The sequence below is a fragment of the Simochromis diagramma genome, unplaced genomic scaffold (assembly GCF_900408965.1).
Source record: "Simochromis diagramma unplaced genomic scaffold, fSimDia1.1 OVJJ01000361.1, whole genome shotgun sequence".
NCBI classification, from domain to species: domain Eukaryota; kingdom Metazoa; phylum Chordata; class Actinopteri; order Cichliformes; family Cichlidae; genus Simochromis; species Simochromis diagramma.
Genome location: NW_024386860.1, coordinates 12,367,057 through 12,384,946, shown reverse-complemented (window position 1 = coordinate 12,384,946; position 17,890 = coordinate 12,367,057). Strand labels below are relative to the sequence as shown.

At 38.3% G+C, this 17,890-nt stretch overlaps 1 protein-coding gene across 2 annotated transcripts in view; it reads left to right on the top strand.

The window, feature by feature from the left end:
• Positions 1-17,890, top strand: part of bbs9 (Bardet-Biedl syndrome 9) — a 180,033-nt gene that overhangs the window by 57,527 nt on the left and 104,616 nt on the right. For both annotated transcript variants that reach the window (XM_040030607.1, XM_040030605.1), the window contains 2 exons: positions 2,017-2,189; positions 2,378-2,530. In XM_040030607.1, the coding sequence (XP_039886541.1) occupies positions 2,017-2,189; positions 2,378-2,530 (326 nt within the window). The remainder of the gene's footprint in view (positions 1-2,016; positions 2,190-2,377; positions 2,531-17,890) is intronic.

Here is a 17,890-nt window from a genome sequence, read left to right as displayed (position 1 = left end):
CAGCACTGGATAATGAACGGGATTTTAATAAGATTCATCTTTTGGCTCCATTAAAGCTGTTTAATTGTGGGATTAAAACAAGTCTTGCGAATTATCTGTTTCTAATACAGTCCTGTTCCAGGTGTCTAATTTTTGTTACCAGATGTCTTTCTCATAGCCTGTCTTCACCTGCTAATTTCTTTTGATAGCTTTCAGTTACCTGTGATAGAAAATCCTGCCTTTTTTTATTTCTTGGAGTCTTTGAGGACCTTTTCGTTGATACCTGTTGGATTAAAAGAGAATAGGTAGTTTGGTAAGTACAGTGGTCCCTCGCTATAATGCGGTTCACCTTTCGTGGCTTCGCAGTTTTGCGGATTTTTTTGTGCATGCTTTTTTTCTTCTTCTTCTTCATTTTTTTTTTTTTTTTTTTTTTTTACAGCACATTGTGTTCTGCATCCTGATTGGCTGTAGACCATTGTCAGTCAGTCTCGTGCCTTTCTCATGTACAGTACAGAATGCATTCAGCTTGTCAAATTTACATAAATCTTCGATCACTAGCAGTGTGACTCTGAAGTGCTGTACTGTATGTTTGTAAGTTTTCTCCCCAACAAACACAACAATGTCGATGAAACGTTTTGCACCGCCAAAGGCACCTGCGGTAGCACCCAAAAGGCAGAGGAAGATGCTAACCATCGCACAAAAGGTTGAACTTCTGGACATGCTAAAGGAAGGTAGAAGTTACCGTATTTTTCGGACCATAAGGTGCACGGGATTAAGGGAAACAAAACAGTCAGATAAGTCAAACTTTACTCAACTCATTCTTCTTGCTTCCTCTATTGATTCATTAATGTTGAATTCTCTCGCAGCTGCTCTATTCCCATGTTCTGGACCTGAAAACAGGGTTTGATCTTTGGTGTCATTCTATAACACTGGACTTATTTTTTGGCCGAAGGTTTTCAACTTTGGTAGTTTTTAAACATGAGAGAAATTTTCATGCCTGTCTGAGAAAAGTGTATAAAGTGTGTAGTGAGGGGTTTTACAGCTGTAAGACATCTATAATAATTGTACAAATTAAAGCTGGCTACTTCAGAGATTTCACCTATCGCGGGTTATTTTTAGAACGTAACTCCCGCGATAAACGAGGGACCACTGTATTATAATCTTACGGCAAGAATGTTGTAGGTTCGCAACCGGTTGGTCAAAGGTTGAGTAGCTCCTTGAGTACCCTCACTAAGAACCTTCTTTCTTTCTTTTCTGAGCATGAAGGATTGTCTCTATAGTAACCTGCCCAAGGTGTACCCCACCTCTAGCTGAGTGTCAGCTGAGATAGGCTCTATATACCTGATACTGAGCTTTTAACTTTTACATACACCACTTTAAGTCTGACTTCTTGCATCACTTCTATGGACTTTTACAAACCTCTTTGGTTTGTGTACTAATAAGTTGTAAGATCTGAATTGTATTCACTGACAGCTTTCAGGAGTTAATATGAGACATTCATATTAAGACAATTCAAAAACTTTTTTTATTGTTATTTTCAGGCTTTTTGTTTGTTTGTTTGTTTGTTTCCTTTTTTGGATAGTGAAGCAGTGAAGATAGACACAGAGGAAAGTAGGGTGAGAAAGATAAAGAAGATATGCAGCAAAGGGCCGGGATAGGATTCGAACCCAGACCGCCACTCTTTGGCCGTGCAACATGTGGTTTTCTGCTCATCACTGAGCTAAAGTGGCACCTGTGTTTCTAAAACTGTATATCCCCTTAATCCATTTCTGGTTCTTAGAGATCTTTTTATAAGTATCACTTGTCACTCTGTCACTACTTATATTCGTTTGGTGTTTCATTCTTAACAAACTTTAGTACCAGGTGTTTAAATATATGTTCTTAGTTGCATACACATTTACACACTACACAAGGCTCAGTGGTTTAGATAGTTTTAACTATTTAAGATCTCTAACCATTTTTCGTTAGCATGTCTCATCAATTATATTTTCCATATATGCATAAATATTTTATATATTTTATGTGTGTGTTTGTCAGAACGTTACCGTATTCAGAGCGACAGTTTTGAAGACATGTGGTTGGTTGTGAAGGAGCTGGTCCACAGGTTTGACCAGCATTTCTCCAAATTGGGAATCAAGGATTTCAAGAAAAGTTTCAGTGGACCTCTCCCACTGGAGGAGTACTTCCTGTCTGTAGACAATCACTTCCAGGTACTAACACACACTGAAGCCAACCATAGGTGTAAATCCTTCATTGTCAAGGATCAGGGATTAAAAAAGAAATGACTTGCATATCAGTCAATTTAGTTATTATCAGTTCTGTCATCTGTCACCTTTATTTAACTTTATTAAGTTAAACCACAATTTGTCTGTTAAATATTTGTCACTTTGTCTCTTAGCTGCGTGTCAGTGCTCAGAAATATCAGGACCTGCTGTCGGAGCGAGCAGTCCAGTTCCGAGCCATCCAGCGCCGCCTGCTGACTCGGTTCAAGGACAAAACCCCAGCACCCCTGCAGAACCTTGACACGCTAATGGATGCCACTTACAGCCAGGTCAGACACATGCATTGAGGTTTGCTTTTTTGCTTGGAGTCTTAGATACCCGCACTGTCTGATGTAACTCCATATGCCAATATTAAAGAGGGAGAAGCTATTATTCAAAGAAGCCATCTGACGTAGTTCAGCATCTGTTTGGGACAACTCTGAGAAGAGACCCTCAGGCATGTGGAACAAGCACAAAGCAAGACATCTTATATGACCTCATGGTACCTTAAAAACTTCCAGGAGGGGTGGGTACAAGAAACTTTGGGGCTGGGTACTTACTGAGATTTCAGTACGGCTTAGCATGTTTTTCCCTATGTTTTTATGCTGTTTTGTGTCATCTTGAAAGAACACTCACACAAGAACGAAAGGGAGCATATGTACTTGGGAACAAAAGTATCAGCCCAGTGCCATGTCTGTTTAAAGTGTGTGTGTGTGTGTCCAACTGGGTGTGAGCACACAGCTAATCACCTAAACAGAGGAAGTCTATAAATCTCCAAAATGTAGCCCTCACACTATAAATCTACACTAACACATCATCACAGTGTGTCTCTGTGTGTGCTGTGTGTATATTTGTGAGGACCAGTTAGACTATTAGCTCTCATGAGGATACTTGTGGAAGGTGAGAACATTTTGGCCAGTGCTCACATTTTGGCACCTTTAAAGGGTGTTTGGGGGTTCAGATTGGTTTCAGGGGTAGAGTTAGTATTAGATATGAGTAAGATTATATGATACTTAAGTTTTATCAAAGATGGTTACGTTGGTCAGGTATGCGAAAGGTGTCTTTTTGCTTTATTTTCTAATAGGCCAGGCCTGGGCGATGTAGGGTACATGGATTTCTCAACAGGTGATTTGTTTGCAGTGGTTGAGTGTTATTTTTCAACATGTTGGCTTAGTGTTAAGACCTAATCAGGAAATGAAAGAGTCTTATATTTATAGATATATAGATATTTGTGTCAATGTGACACCAGCGGCTGACAGAACTGAAGTATTTGTCACCCTGAAATGAGAACGTGTTGGCCATTCAGTTGAGATTATTCATTTTTGGGCAGGAGAAGGCTCAGTGTAAGTGAATGTCGTTTAAACTGTAGAGACACACTGGCATGTACAGCTGAGGTCCGTATAAAGTCGATTTTAAAACAAAGCAGCTGTTCAGCTTTTGTCTCTCTCTTTGTTTAACTGTGAGGTATTGGAGGGTGGAGCAGTACTAGTGTCACCGTGATATTGCACGTATGTGTTTGTTAGACAAAGTGATGGTTGCTTGCCCCTATTGTTTATTCTAATTCTTGACTTGGCGGTCATTACTTCCACCTTCCATTAGCCTCTCGTTAACATAGCAGGGCTAGGTGACATCATCTCTTCATTAGCTGTTAAAGCTTTCAGTACGTTACTGTTTGGCTTTGTGTGATCAGAGCCGCTTTCTCTGTCCAACAGCGTGCACTAACAATACCTTAATTTAATGCAAATTAACTTCCAGAGCTCTGAGAATTTGTTGGAGCTTAATGAGCGGAAATTAATGAGCTTGTTGAAGTTCTAATTGCCATTTTAACCCAAATAAATAGTGTTCACCTTGGGTTGTCTTGACTCTTGCCAGGATAAGCAATCAGAGAGCCTGATCTAAACATGTCTGCCTTAAATGTTAATGTGTGGGTCTGCTGAATGTCTACCACCTTAACCATTTATTCAGCAGTACTTATTGTGCTCATACATCAACAGCAGCGTTTTTAGACATGCTGAAAGAGATTTTTTAAAAATCATCAGCGGGTAATTTCAGAACATTTATCTAATTTTTTTTTTTATAACATTAAAAAATCTGGGCTATTGAAAGGGTAGGTTACTGAAATGACATGCATGTCATGAACCCCACACTCTCCCTGCTCTTCACATGCTTTAAAATACCATTCATGGCACCCCTCAGCTGGATAAGTGATTTGGGGAGTAGTGTCTGATCATTTTAAGGTAATCAAAATAAATAATAATCATAAATAAATATACTGCTGCATGTGTTCACATACCTTTCTGTACTGATATGACTTCATGCTCATTCCACATGCTCAGAGTGGTTTTGTAGTAAATTTGGCTAATTAGCACATGCCTATACTGCAGTATTGTTTGGGCTCTCTGTGCTGTTGGTTGTGAAATTAAAATGATTTGATGCTTTAATAAAATGTTGTAGTTGCATAAATGCAAAAAGTGAGCCACATTAGCCCATTTCTAGCTGGTTACTGGGCAACATGAAGACATTATAATGTGTCCTATATAATTCATTTTTGTGGATATATATTGAATATTATTGTCATGGCATTATAATCATAAAATTGATTTCATAAACTGTCATAGCTGCATAAAGCGAAAAGCAGGTCATTTTAGTGGTTGCCAGGCAGCCTGATAACATCATGACATATCACGCAGAACTAAACATTTTTAAATTTAAATTTCAAATAACTGTTGTGAAATTGTGGTCGATCGCTGTCCTTTTCTGAGCCTGGTTCTGCCAGAGGTTACTTCCTGTTAAAACAGAGTTTTTCCTTCCCACTTTTGCCAAGTGCTTGTTCAAAGGGGCTCATCTGATTGTTGGGGTTTTCTTTGTATTATTATTTGTCTTTACCTTAAAATATAAAGTGTCTTGAGGCGATTACAGCTGTGGTTATAACATGTATATCCACCAAAAAAAAAAAAAAAGGCAGTTTTTACCTGTTTCTATAGGAAGGAACTTTCAAGAGTCTAAGATGTAAGATGTGATAATTTTTCAGCATTCTGGAACATATTTAATGTTTTTAATTGCTGGTACCAATTTTGGTGAGTAAAACTTTAGAGAGGACCTTTGATTAATTAATTGGTAATCATTAATCTGCAGGGGTTTTTTCTTTCTGTTTTTTTTAATACGGTGAGCTCATGTAAAATTAAATAACTCTGTGTACACAGATACTTTGTTTTTAGTCACTAATTTACTCATTTTGAAAATCAGTGACAATAACAGCAACTTGACTTAAATGATCACTGTAATCAATGGTTTGTCGTGCATTGACTTGTTGCCATGCTGGAGCCGTACTTTTACTTTCACCAAGGCTTTGATAGAAAAGTATTGGTGTAACTCAAAATAACTTGTCACTTATCAATTTTAGTGAATTAATGTAATTTAAATTCATCATTTCTTTCAATTTACAGTAATGTGATGATATCACATTGTATTACTGTACATTGTTGTTTTTTGACTTTGACATGTAACCTTATAACTCTTAAGACTTCCAGGCCGGAGTTTAAATCTCCTCTCAAAAAGCCATTGGCTCACACTTTCTTTCTTTTTTTTAGCTCTTTATACCTCTGAAATTTTGACTCTGCCTCCTCAAGCTAATGCGTTCTGGTGTCAATCCTGTCCATCACACTTTTTCCCCCCTCTCTCTCTCGCTCTCTCCCTTTCTGTGTCTTCCTCTCTTCCCGCCATCCAGCGGCCTGTATGCGGGAAGTTTCTGACACACTATACACTCTGTAATGTATACACACCCGCCATAATGGAGGCTATCGACGGGCTGGTCGGAAGAGTGATGAATGCATCAAATTAATAATTCATGTCAGTATTAAGAGTCATGCTGCTGATGCCAGGGCCAACTCAGCAGTTTGAATTCTGTAACTGGATGAATTTTGTGAGGATACATCATATCTTCATTTTTATTAGAAGGCTTGACAAGGACATTAGATAAGCCTTAATTTGCTATTAAGTTGGTGTTTTTATCTGTTCTTTTATTTATTTGTTTTATTTCTTTTATTCGATTTTGAATCATAGTTTCCGTTTATAGATTTAAGGGATATGAATTCTTTTTCATTTTCTTGTCATTTCTAATCAACCAGTGTTATCTGCATGTATCCTTGTTTCTATTTTTAATTTGTCTAAAATGCATTTTTAAAGTTCTTACAGTTCAAACTTTTCTGCAACAAATAGTATTTAACAGTCATTTGGTTAAATGTAGAGTCACATTTTGGGGTTTCCATTTCAATACTTGCAACAGTTTGCTCAGAGGCATTTCAGTGTTCTTGATGTAGGAAGGTAATATATTGTTCATGATTTTTACCAGGTCATTTAACCAGGTCAAAAGCCTACCAGGTAAAACCTTGTTGGAGTAAGAACATAAGATGTTTTGTGGAGGTTTATCCCATGAAGCTGCGGCTCCATGGGTGCATTCACACTGTTGTTAGGATGGCAAAGGAATGTGCGGCTAAACAGGAATGCTGGTGAACTAGGCACCTCTTTCATTTTGGCTCAGAGGAATGTCTGCTGGGTAAATTTTCTGCATCAATCTTGGGCAAACGAGGGGGGATTTCCCCCTCGTTAGCGGTGTGTGTCTCCACATGCAGTGGCCGGCAATCGCCGACGCGCCGTCAGAGATAAGAGGAATGAGCTCCCTGTGAGAATACTCTGTGGTCAACTGTGCATTTATGCAGCCGAGGATAATATTTCCATTGTTCATGCTGCCTTTATGGGCCTATATTTTATTCATGAATTCCTAAGAGCTAGCAAGCCACGTCTTACTTTATGTGTGTTCGTGTAAACTTTTTCATGTGCCGAATACAGTGGCTTGATTCCAAAATACACCAAGTGCTTGAACTAGCCGAATATGATTGATGAGTTTCAGAATAGAGTAAGACCCATGAATGATTATTTTTGTGTCAGAGTGGCTCGTATAGAAGAGAAACCAGCTATGGACGAAATCCACCAGTTTGTTTGGTGGCTCCAGGAAATTTCCAGCTCTGCCCTGTGAGCGCTTCTGTCTTCTGTCCTGGTTGGAGGTGTGTTTCTCTTCCACCTCCCTCCCTGGTCCCTCCTTAAAAAGTCATCAGTCATCACATCCCCTGTATTTTACACGCTCCCCCTCTAACTGGTGTTTGATTAATTTATGGCTACTAGAGGTTTGACTGGCATCAGTGCTCCTCCTTGTAGCTACCTCATCTGCCTCTCAAATTCAAGGGAGAACTCAGGACTGTCATTCATAGAAATAAAAACTAAATCCCCTAAAACAGTTTGTGGAATTGGAAGAAGAAAAAAGCCAATGGGGGGTTGAAAAAGGGGACTTTTCTGTTTCCATAAATATTTTCTTCTATTTCCTCTGGAGGTGAAATTCTGCCGTTTGTTAGTATTAGTATTAGCATTAGCGTTGGGCTAACAAGCACGGCTGTCTGGGAAGTGGTGGGGGGCTCGGGAGCCAGGCCGCTCCAAGCCAAGCTGAGTCTCTCTGTAATTATGAGTTCAAACGTTGGAAGAGGGCAGCTCACTGACTGACGGCGTGACTGACAGGCTGTACACTGGCCTCGCAGGGCCCCTAATGGAGGCCTCTAGTAGACAGCAGCTTGATTTATCTGGCCCCAAATGGAGCTCTAAACATGGCTAAACACTGATCCCACTGTGGAGAACAGGACCACCGCCTTTAACAGCCAGGCTTCTCACACCATGTATCTATGTGGGTGTGTATCAAAGAGTGCATGAGGAAGGTGTATATATTTGGCCATTTGTTTGTGTACCTATATGTGTATTAATGTGTGTAATCATAATTTTGCAGATATATATTTGTGATGGAGATTGCTGGCTGTGTTTGTATGCTATGTTTCTATATAAGTTCAAACACTTTACAAGATTATACTTGCATGTTTTCCCCCCTTATTTGGCTGTGCAAAATTTCTGAAGTTGATAAATTAACAAAATAGAACCAGCGATTTAGACCAAATTCACAACAATAAATTAAATACAGAAATACCAGAAATTTCCAACAGCCAATCGAAAAGAGTAACACATAAAGTCATGAAGAACTCTAACCCGACCTTCTGTTTGATATTTGTGACTCAGCATGTAATCACACATGTAATGGAGAGGTAAAGATACACATTTACCAACATTGATACAACAATATGAACTGAAGAAAACTAAATATCATTTGGGTGTAATGCAACTATACTCCTATTCTCTGTTACCAGGAACCACGAGGAACCAGATTGAAGTCAGTATGCTAGGGTTGGATATCAAATTTCAATGTGTTGTCCTTGAAAATTTGAAATCTATTACTTAAATCTCTGACTGATTCTTGGTAAATTTTACTTTTTTCTTGGATTAGGTACAGGACTGCGCAAAAGTTTTAGGCAGGTGTGAAAAAGTACTGTAAACAAAGAATGCTTTCAGAAATATAAATGATTGTTTATTGGCCCCAAATGTATTCTGTAAAAGGACAATGACCCCAAACATACAGCCAAAGTCATTAAGAACTATCTTCAGCGTAAAGAAGAGCACAAACTACTGGAAGTGATGGTATGACCACCATAATGCTCTGATCTCAGCATCACTGAGTGTGTGTGCGACTACATGAAGAGACAGAAGGATGTGATGAGCCTACATCCACAGAAGATCCGTGGTTAGTTCTCCAAGATGTTTGGAACAACCTATCAGCCCAGTTCCTTCAAAAAATGTGTGCAAGTGCACCCAGAAGAATTGATACTGTCTTGAAGGCAAAGGATGGTCACACCAAATATTGATTTGATTTAGATTTCTCTTTTGTTCATTCACTGCAATATTTCGATTGATGAAAATAAGTAATTAACACTTCCATTTCTGAAAGCATTCTTTGTTTACAGCATTTTTCCCTCACCTGCTTAAAACTTTTGCACAGTACTGTATTTTCAAATGTAAGTCTCACAGATTTTGCATACATTCATCTGCTTGTGTTAACAGAAAAATTGAAGAGATATATTTCTGCGAAGTTAATCTTCCATTTTGTACTAGAAAAAGTCAATTATGTAAATCAGGATTTTGAAAATCCTGAAACAAGCTATTAAAGTTGCTGCTTTGTTAATGAAACCTATACATCATAAGCATGCTTTATGATGAAGCTCTCAGATCTGTCTTTATGTACTCCTTTCATCTGTCTTCCGTGTATCTATACATGAACTCTTCTCTTAGATGACGGTGATGTGTTAACACATTAACAAGGAGAGGTAGAATATGTGTATTTCTCTGGTGTAACTGGCAGCCTCTTAGTTCACGTGTGTGTTTTTACGTATGAGATTAAAGGGACGATGGGAGTCGATAAACTTCCACTTCCTCTCTCTTTCTCTGTCTCACTCTTAATAATTTTATTCCCCCAGGAGATATTTGTCCCCATGAACACACAGATTTAAACTCATTAGATGTCTTCTCTCACCCACACACACACACACACATACACTGAGACCCATCTGTGGAGCACAGAGGGGCGGTCGTGGACTGGTTTGTTTTTCTTCAGAAAACTGTTTTCCTTCAGAAGGTCTGTTTATGTGACTGTCTTATCAATGAATGGTTGTCTTTCATTCAGCTGACTGAGATTCAGTTTTCTGTACGTGATTCTGTGAGTGTGTGTGCATGATTGGGGACGCTTGTCTCCTAGGTGTGAGATTTTGTCTTTTTTTTTAATTTTTAGGGGGAGTCTTAGCAAAGCCTACTTTATCTCCAGGTACACACAGACACACCTGCATATAGACTGTTAGAGCCTCCAGGTGAAGATTCCAGGTGATGGCCTGCAGGCAGGTAGTCAGCCCAATAAGAAAGAGAAAGTTATTTTTAGCCGTTGTTTAATTCCTGTCCTTTCATGATCTAACTGTTTATTATCTTGAATGCATTTGCTTTACATCTTTAGAATTAAACCTGAGCAGCTAGAACATCTTGGTTAATATTTTCATATAAACAGTAAAGAAAATGTGCAAGCTGCATCGCTTTATCTTAGAGAGAATAATCTATACCGTTCCAATCAGCTCTGAGGAACTTTATAGTATCTTTGAGCTCACAGTTGTGGTTTTGCGGCCTGGATCATTAGCGTTTTGGTTTACTCTCATTCTGATCATGAGCATAGTTTTCAACCACATAAGGAAACTGTTTCCTGCACAAAATCCCTAAAAAACCCCTTTGTATGCAACCTGCCCATCACCATTTGGCAGACAGACAGCATTAGCGACTAGCTGATAAACATGAAGCATGTGGTTTCTGAAAAGTCTGATATTTTTTTCCACAAATGAATGTTAAAGATTCCCCGTGTGCTGTCTGCTCAGTATAAACAAGCGTTTTCTCTCCTAAAATGTTTGCCAGCTATACCATATGTGGCGTTGCATGTGTGTAAGGTTTAAAGCTGGCTGTCCACTTTTTTTGTGGTCCATTCTCATAGCATTGCATATGTTTCTGTTACACTGTTACCTCTTCTAGTTTTGCTTTTAATTGCTTTGTCTGCTCTCCAACTTTGATTAGTCATGAACAAACAAATTGGATTATTTTGTCAGCTTTTTTCAATTATTTTTGATCCAGATAGGCCTTCCATTTAATTCCAGGTAGCACTAGCTCATCATTGAGTGTGTGTAAAGTTAAAATGTTTCAGATTAACTGTTTAAAGCCTGGTCATATCAGCAGGATCAGATAAATGTTTGTGATGAAGCTTTGCTTCCCAGCCCAAAACAAATGTGCCCTGCCCTGACCACCACGTGGATTTGGTCCAAGTCTGGCTCTAATTTCTTATTCCCTCAGGCTTGATCAGGTCGAGTTTCATTTTATTTATCTTCCCAAGATTTTAATCAGGTTCGGGCTCATTAAATGCTGCAGTGGTTTGGGTGGGATAACGCACAATCCACATCGGTTCCACTCGGCCACATTTTTGGACCCAGCATACGCTGCTGTATGAAAGTCATGTAAAAGAAAAGAAAACACTGAGGGAGGAAGAGAAAAGTGAGGATGAAACATCTGTACTGTTCTTTATCAGAGAGGCATAGATGACCTGCCAAAGGATTTCCTCATAGATGTGGTTGAACTGGAAGAGACTTTATTATTAACATGTGGATATGGTCAATGGTGGGAGGGGTGAGAGACTGTCAGGGAGGGGATCAAGAGGGTGAAATTCATACAGGAATGAATGGAAGAAATGTAGAGATGAAAAGGCAAACACGAGAAGGATGTAGAATTTAATAAAAACTGAGAATTGTGATATGCCAAATGTGAAACCATAGCAAGTCATGGACTTGGACATGGATACTGAAATATGGAGGAAAGAATACAGACAAGTGCATAAAAACATATAATTTGGAAATTACCTTCTGACATCTATGTGTATACTGCAGATTCATGCAGGGAAAGCAAAGTATCCATTTTACTCCGATTTAGGATCTTCTGAGGCCCCAGCTACGTTATTATTAATAGCCTGCTACATAACTATTGAAACAAATGAGCCTGCTCAAACTCTTCTAATGGTTTTGAGCTTTTTTTCCTTTTATTCCTCCTATCAGTGGATTTCCATGCTGTGTAACAGCAGAAGCCCTCCTGAATTTGCACCAAAAATGCAAAATGCCTGCTTACTTTGTAATGGCTAACACAGGCTCTATAACTCTTGTGAGGAAATAGTTGGCAAAAATCGCAGAGATGCATTTGTATGTTGGACTCTTTAATTTACAGGCTATGAAAGTAGCAGGCTTACATGGGATTAAAATCACAGATGCAATTTGTATAAATTACTACAGGTAATCCTAGTCACAGGGATTATGATGCAGTTTATTTTTTTTTAAACAGTGGAAATACAGCATTTCTATTTAAATAACTTTTGTGAGGATGCAAAAAATGATGCAGAAATGAGTCAGAAATGTAAACTATGTAGAAAGATCAAACTAAAGAGACATATGCAATGAAGATAGAACAGAGATTGAAGTCACATAAAAATAAATTAGGCGGATGGAGGGAGAGTCGTAAACCATCTCCTCTCCCCCGCCTTTCCTTCTATCCTGTCCTCTGATCCCACAGCTGACGGAATCAAAGAACAGATCTGAGTTTTATTGTCTTTTTCCCATTCATCTGCTTTCATCTGTCTACTGTCTGTCCTGCAAATGACAGAGTTATACAATCTTTCCGTCATGCCACAAAGGGACAGACTAAAGAGGAAAAGAGCAGCGAAAGTTTACAGAGTGTAAGGAAAGAGGGTGAAATTTGAATTTATTATGTCTAGCAAGTTTGGCACTAGTAACAAAAATAGTAGAAGAACTAGGAAATGAAGTAAGCACAGGAGAAAACAATGAAATGCTGCATTGGAAGGACAAAGAAATAATAAAAAAAAGCACAAGATGGTAATTTAACTGTATGATGAAGAGATTTTCATCAGTGCGATCTCACCCTGCTTCTGATATTGGGCTTACTGGTAGAATATTAAAAGGTTTTAACTATATAGAAAGGCTTCTCAGTGTGCTTACCACATCATTTCTCATTGTGTTCTGTTGCTGAGCACCAAGCTGAGATTTAATAAGTCATCCACGTTGGAAAGCTGTCATGCTGGGAAGAGATTAGAGAGGCAGAGATTATAGACTGAAGGCTTTTTTTCCCCCTGTGGCTTTAATTAAACACACTGATAGTTCAGTGGCATGGGCCCAGCTCTGATTTTACACTCTGATACTGGACACTGACTTGAGAAATCTTCTTCAATGCGAGTGAGACCTGGCACACTGCTAATTGTCCCTGCGGTCAAAGGTCAATTTTGGTCTTGTGTCATGGTTTCATAAGTTCCCACCTCATTTCTCTGGCACAAGAGTTTGAACTGCAACATATAAAACCACAGCAGGGTGCTGTTTACATTCTGCTTTGGTCTTTGGAAGCTGTTGTTTAGCCAAAGAGTAAATGAAATCAGCTTTGCAGCTCACAACACAATGTGTACAGTTTTATGTTGTCAACCACAAACTGTAAACTTATGCTTTCAGTGATGTTATGAGTAAAAAGATTGCAGTTGAGTGGTGATTGAAAATGTCCATTTGTGCTTTGTGGTCTGAACTAGTGGCAGTGACTACACTGGTAGGGGGATGTAAAACTACGCAAAGAAAGGGCTGTTCCATTAAAAAACATTCTCCAAGACAAAAAAAATACAAGAAAAATAAAGTAATAGGTTTATTTGACAAACAACAAGGTGTTGTTAATCAAATGTGCTTCATTAAGTTTTGGCAGTTTGCATTTCATTCAGGTTTGTGTCAACACAAATCAACAATCTTTGCGCCAATGAATTCACCCCAAAATCAGACCTTCCAAAACCCCAAGCATTACATCTCAAACTGCACAGTTCTCAGTTAACATGGTAAATGTTAACATTAAAGACAGTACAATTAGAAAAAGACTGAGCAAGTATAGCATGTTTGGTGAGGTTGCAAGAAAAAAGTCTCGTCTTTGTAAAAAGAACGTGGCTTTGGTTTCAAATTGTGATCTGAACGAACCACAAGACTTCTGGAACAACATCCTTTGGACAGAGAAGGCAAAGTGAAGATGTTTAATGTTTGGCAGTGCATACCAGCACAAATTCTCAATAGTAACTGTTAAGCAAGGTGGTGGAAGGGTGATGATTTGGGCTTGTCCTGTTGTACGATCCAAACAAAACAACAGGACCATTATCCTGAGGACACCAGCAAATCTACATCAGAATGGCTGAAACAGAAAACACAACTTCAACCCTATGGAAATGTTGCTGTGGGACCTTAGTAGAGCTGTGTATGAACAAATGCCCACAAACTTAAATGACGTAAAGCAAAGTTGTAAAGAAGAGTGAGCCAAAATTTCTCCACAATGATGTGACAGACTGACAAAGTCATACAGAAAATAATTACTTGTTCCTTGGTTCTACAAGGTATTGAATCATCGGGTGTGATTACGGTAGTTTTTGCATTGCTGTGAAAACTTTCTTTTTCATATACAGGCAGGCACAGACTTGCCGATACACTATATCTACACGACAGGAAATTTGCCACATGGATCTGATTTTTCATGAATAAATTCCTGTTCATTAAGGAAATGCCATTGCAGTAATGATGCCTGCATGTGCGTATGTCTTTACATGATTCAATTAGCTGTGAATAGAGTGCGTATGGAACAATGATATCCTCTGCATATATGGAGACCATATGCAAAAAAGGGACAAGCTGGCAGTCTGTTGAATTATAATACAGTGGAACAACATACGCAGACTGCATCCAAAGCTGTAACTAATGGATTCTGAACATAACATGAAAACATTTGTGCGTGTGTTTGTCTCCGGTTTTTAAGCAGAAACAGTAACAAGTATGACTATATATAAAGAAGGGTAATTTCCAGGTGACATCTGTTTTTTTTTTTTTTTAGATATAAACTAATATTGAGCAGCTTTTTAGATTTTATTTTGACTCTTGACTCACTAGATGTTATAGGTTGCTTTTGTTTTTAATGTTGCTGATACATTTTTATTACAATACAATTTGAATATTGCTGATTACTTTATAAAGACCGCAAAATCTGATGAATAAAAAGATGAATTTCACTGGCAAGCTACACCATGCAGAACAGTTGCCTTGTGCTAGCAAATGAAGGGTCAGTAGAGACGGTCAGATAAGCCAAAATACGTGTGTCCTAGTAACAACTGATAGTTGTTGATCTTCTGGCACTATTTCATTACTTGGTGGAAGAGATGTTCATATTTCTGTTCTGTTAAATAGAACTTCTCCACGCTCAGTCTTGAAGAAGGAGGTGATAATATGGTTATGAAAACCATTGTGTAGAGCAGTCAAACTAAACAGTGTATGAAATCAGTGCTGCATTTTGTGGTTTGGCAGTGTAATGTTGTACTAGACATTTTCGTGTCATGAGAAAAATGCTAGAAAACCTGCATTTGCGTTCGTAAAACAGCTGTATCAGTGATCAGCGAGTGACTCTACCTCTAATAGAACCGAATGTGAGAGGGAGAGAAAAAACTGTAATGGGATCATGCTTTATCAGTCCTTGAGAGTATTGCACACTAAAACTGTAAGCTCGGACATGCAATTACCACTTTGCTTTCTGAACCGTGCTGTTATGTGCTCCTATAATTTATCCTGACTTTGGTTTACAGTTAGTTGGACAGTTAAAGACAACAGTAGGTTTGTAAAACTTGGATTGCCATGCTTTTTCTTTTTTTTTTTGCTTTGTGTAGAATGATGCAGAAAGAATAAGTAACACCAGAGGCTCCTTTACTAATGATTTGATCCATTAACCATTGAAGTAGCAAACTGGTGGCAATAAATAGAAGAAATGTCTGTACATTCTATTCTTTATGCCATTAAAACACGTGTGTGTGACCTTACTTGACTGATCACCTCACAAGTTCACTTTCTCCAAAGTCAACATGTCTGTGTCTGCATGTTGTGTATGTGCGTTTGTTTCTTCCGCCTCCCAAACAATGGCTGATTTATAAGATTACACATATTTACTCTGTAATCAGCGTGTGTGTGTGTATGTGTGTGTAGTAAAAGAGAGTGTGGCGGCCGTGTGACGCCAAGCTGAGGATATTTATCTTGTTGCAGTGAATTCCCAGAGTTCTCCTCATTTTTTTCGTCTCTGTCTCGCTCCCTCACTCACTTCTCCCTCTTTTTCCCCCCTCCCTTGCCTCCTTCAAAGGAAGCCATTGAGAGAAAAGCAAACAGACATGGTGGGGGCAGCACACACACACACTCAGGTATATACACAGCAATGCCAAGAGTGTGTTTTTAGTTGCAAATTATTTAGTGTGGTTTTTGGAGTTTGTGCAGTTTGTGCAAATGTGAGTGTGTGTGGACTTTTATAATTATGGAAATGTGTTGCGTGTCCATGGTTAAGTGTGTGTGGAGCTCACATTACAAAGCTACAAGTGCGTTTGATTGGATTAACAATTAAAGCAAACGTGGACTGTGTTATCACTGCTAGTATCACTGTTGCATTAACGCTGATCTCATTTGCTCTGCATTAACTTTGTTAGCGTTCAGTGAGCTTTTGTCTTTCACAGTTGTAGGATTTTGGAATTTTGATGCAGCTTGCCACAGCTCTTTAGCCCCAAATTAGTGTCGTTTTCACTGGGACCACAACCAAAACCATCACCTCAGACCTGGCGCTGTGTGTGTGTGTTTGTTGGCTTCTCAGGTCTCTCTGGTCTGGACTGCATCAAGTGTGTGGTTCAGTGTTGGACCAGGGGACGCTGTATGAACATGTTGTGTTACTAAGTTTGTGTAAAGGAATATGCACGTATGAACTGACATAATTAGTATATTTTGTTATTAAATATTATATTCTTCATAACCTTGGAAACAAATTAAGATTTAGTCATTAAAAAAAGTTAACAACAGAGTTACGACAAAAACTAAAGGAAGAACTACGGCTTTACAATTCTATTTTAAATTACAAATATATATAAATACTGCTGTACTATTGACTGTCAAGTTACATATTACATATAATATACATATATATTAAGATTATGTGGATTTTTAGTGTAATATTTGCACATTGTGTTAAAGTAGAAGAGAAAAATAGTGACTTGTAGCTGTTAAAGAGACATTAACTCTGTGCTCATGTATTAAATGATTGATTTAGACTGAATAATATCAACATATTAATGTATAACACTAAACAATATTATTATATACAACTAACATAGGATTTCACAGCTTTATAGTGACCTAACATTTGAATGATTTACAGTCAGTATTCTTACAAAAACAAAAAACACTTTGCACCTGTGAAATCATTTTCCACTCACAATGCAAAAAAATTTGGCATTTCCAAATACTGTGCTGGCCAAGTGCTCATAAGCCCTCCAAGCTAGGCATTTTCAGTTTTCAATTGGCAAAAAAATAAGCTTTACTGGACCTTCAAAGCTGCAGATTCAAAAACCTAAAAAACACATCTGCAGTTGACTGGCTGATTCTAAACCAATTTCTGTGGATTGTCTTTTTAATTTTTTTTAAATTTTTTACAGTCACGGTCTCCGAGCTATTGAATGAGTAACTAGCAAGCGTAATCACTTAGATCATTCCCATCGGTTCAGTGGTCTAGTCATAAAGAGTCCGGGGAAAATGACGCAAACTTGAAATTATTGCAAATATTTGTCCCACAAATCCCATAAGCCACTCAGACAAACGCAAACTGTCCATTCAAATCATACATACAGCAATGATAATGAATGTATCTACGTGTTTAAACAGAGAAGTGCTACATATTTGGTATGTTCCTGTGGTATTATAACAAGCTTGAGAAAATTACATTTAATTTGACATAATATTTTTTAGTCTGGTAACTGACACTCATCAAAAGGGGTTTTTGGGGTCAGTTTATACTTCACTGCCATAACAAGAAACTCAAACAGCCCCAAAAGGACATCCTTTTGTATTCTGCTTCCAGCACAAGTATGACATGTCAACCACAAGATTCGGGATTATGTAAATAGTTTGGAATTGAATTATGTGTTTTGCAAAGAATGTTAAATATCTGAAGGCAAAAAGCCTGCTGCAGTCACTGTGGTTCAGGGTGTGTTAAGTTAACAACATGCATGTTGTACAAATAAGTGTATACATTTCTTGATATTATGTTGCATTATA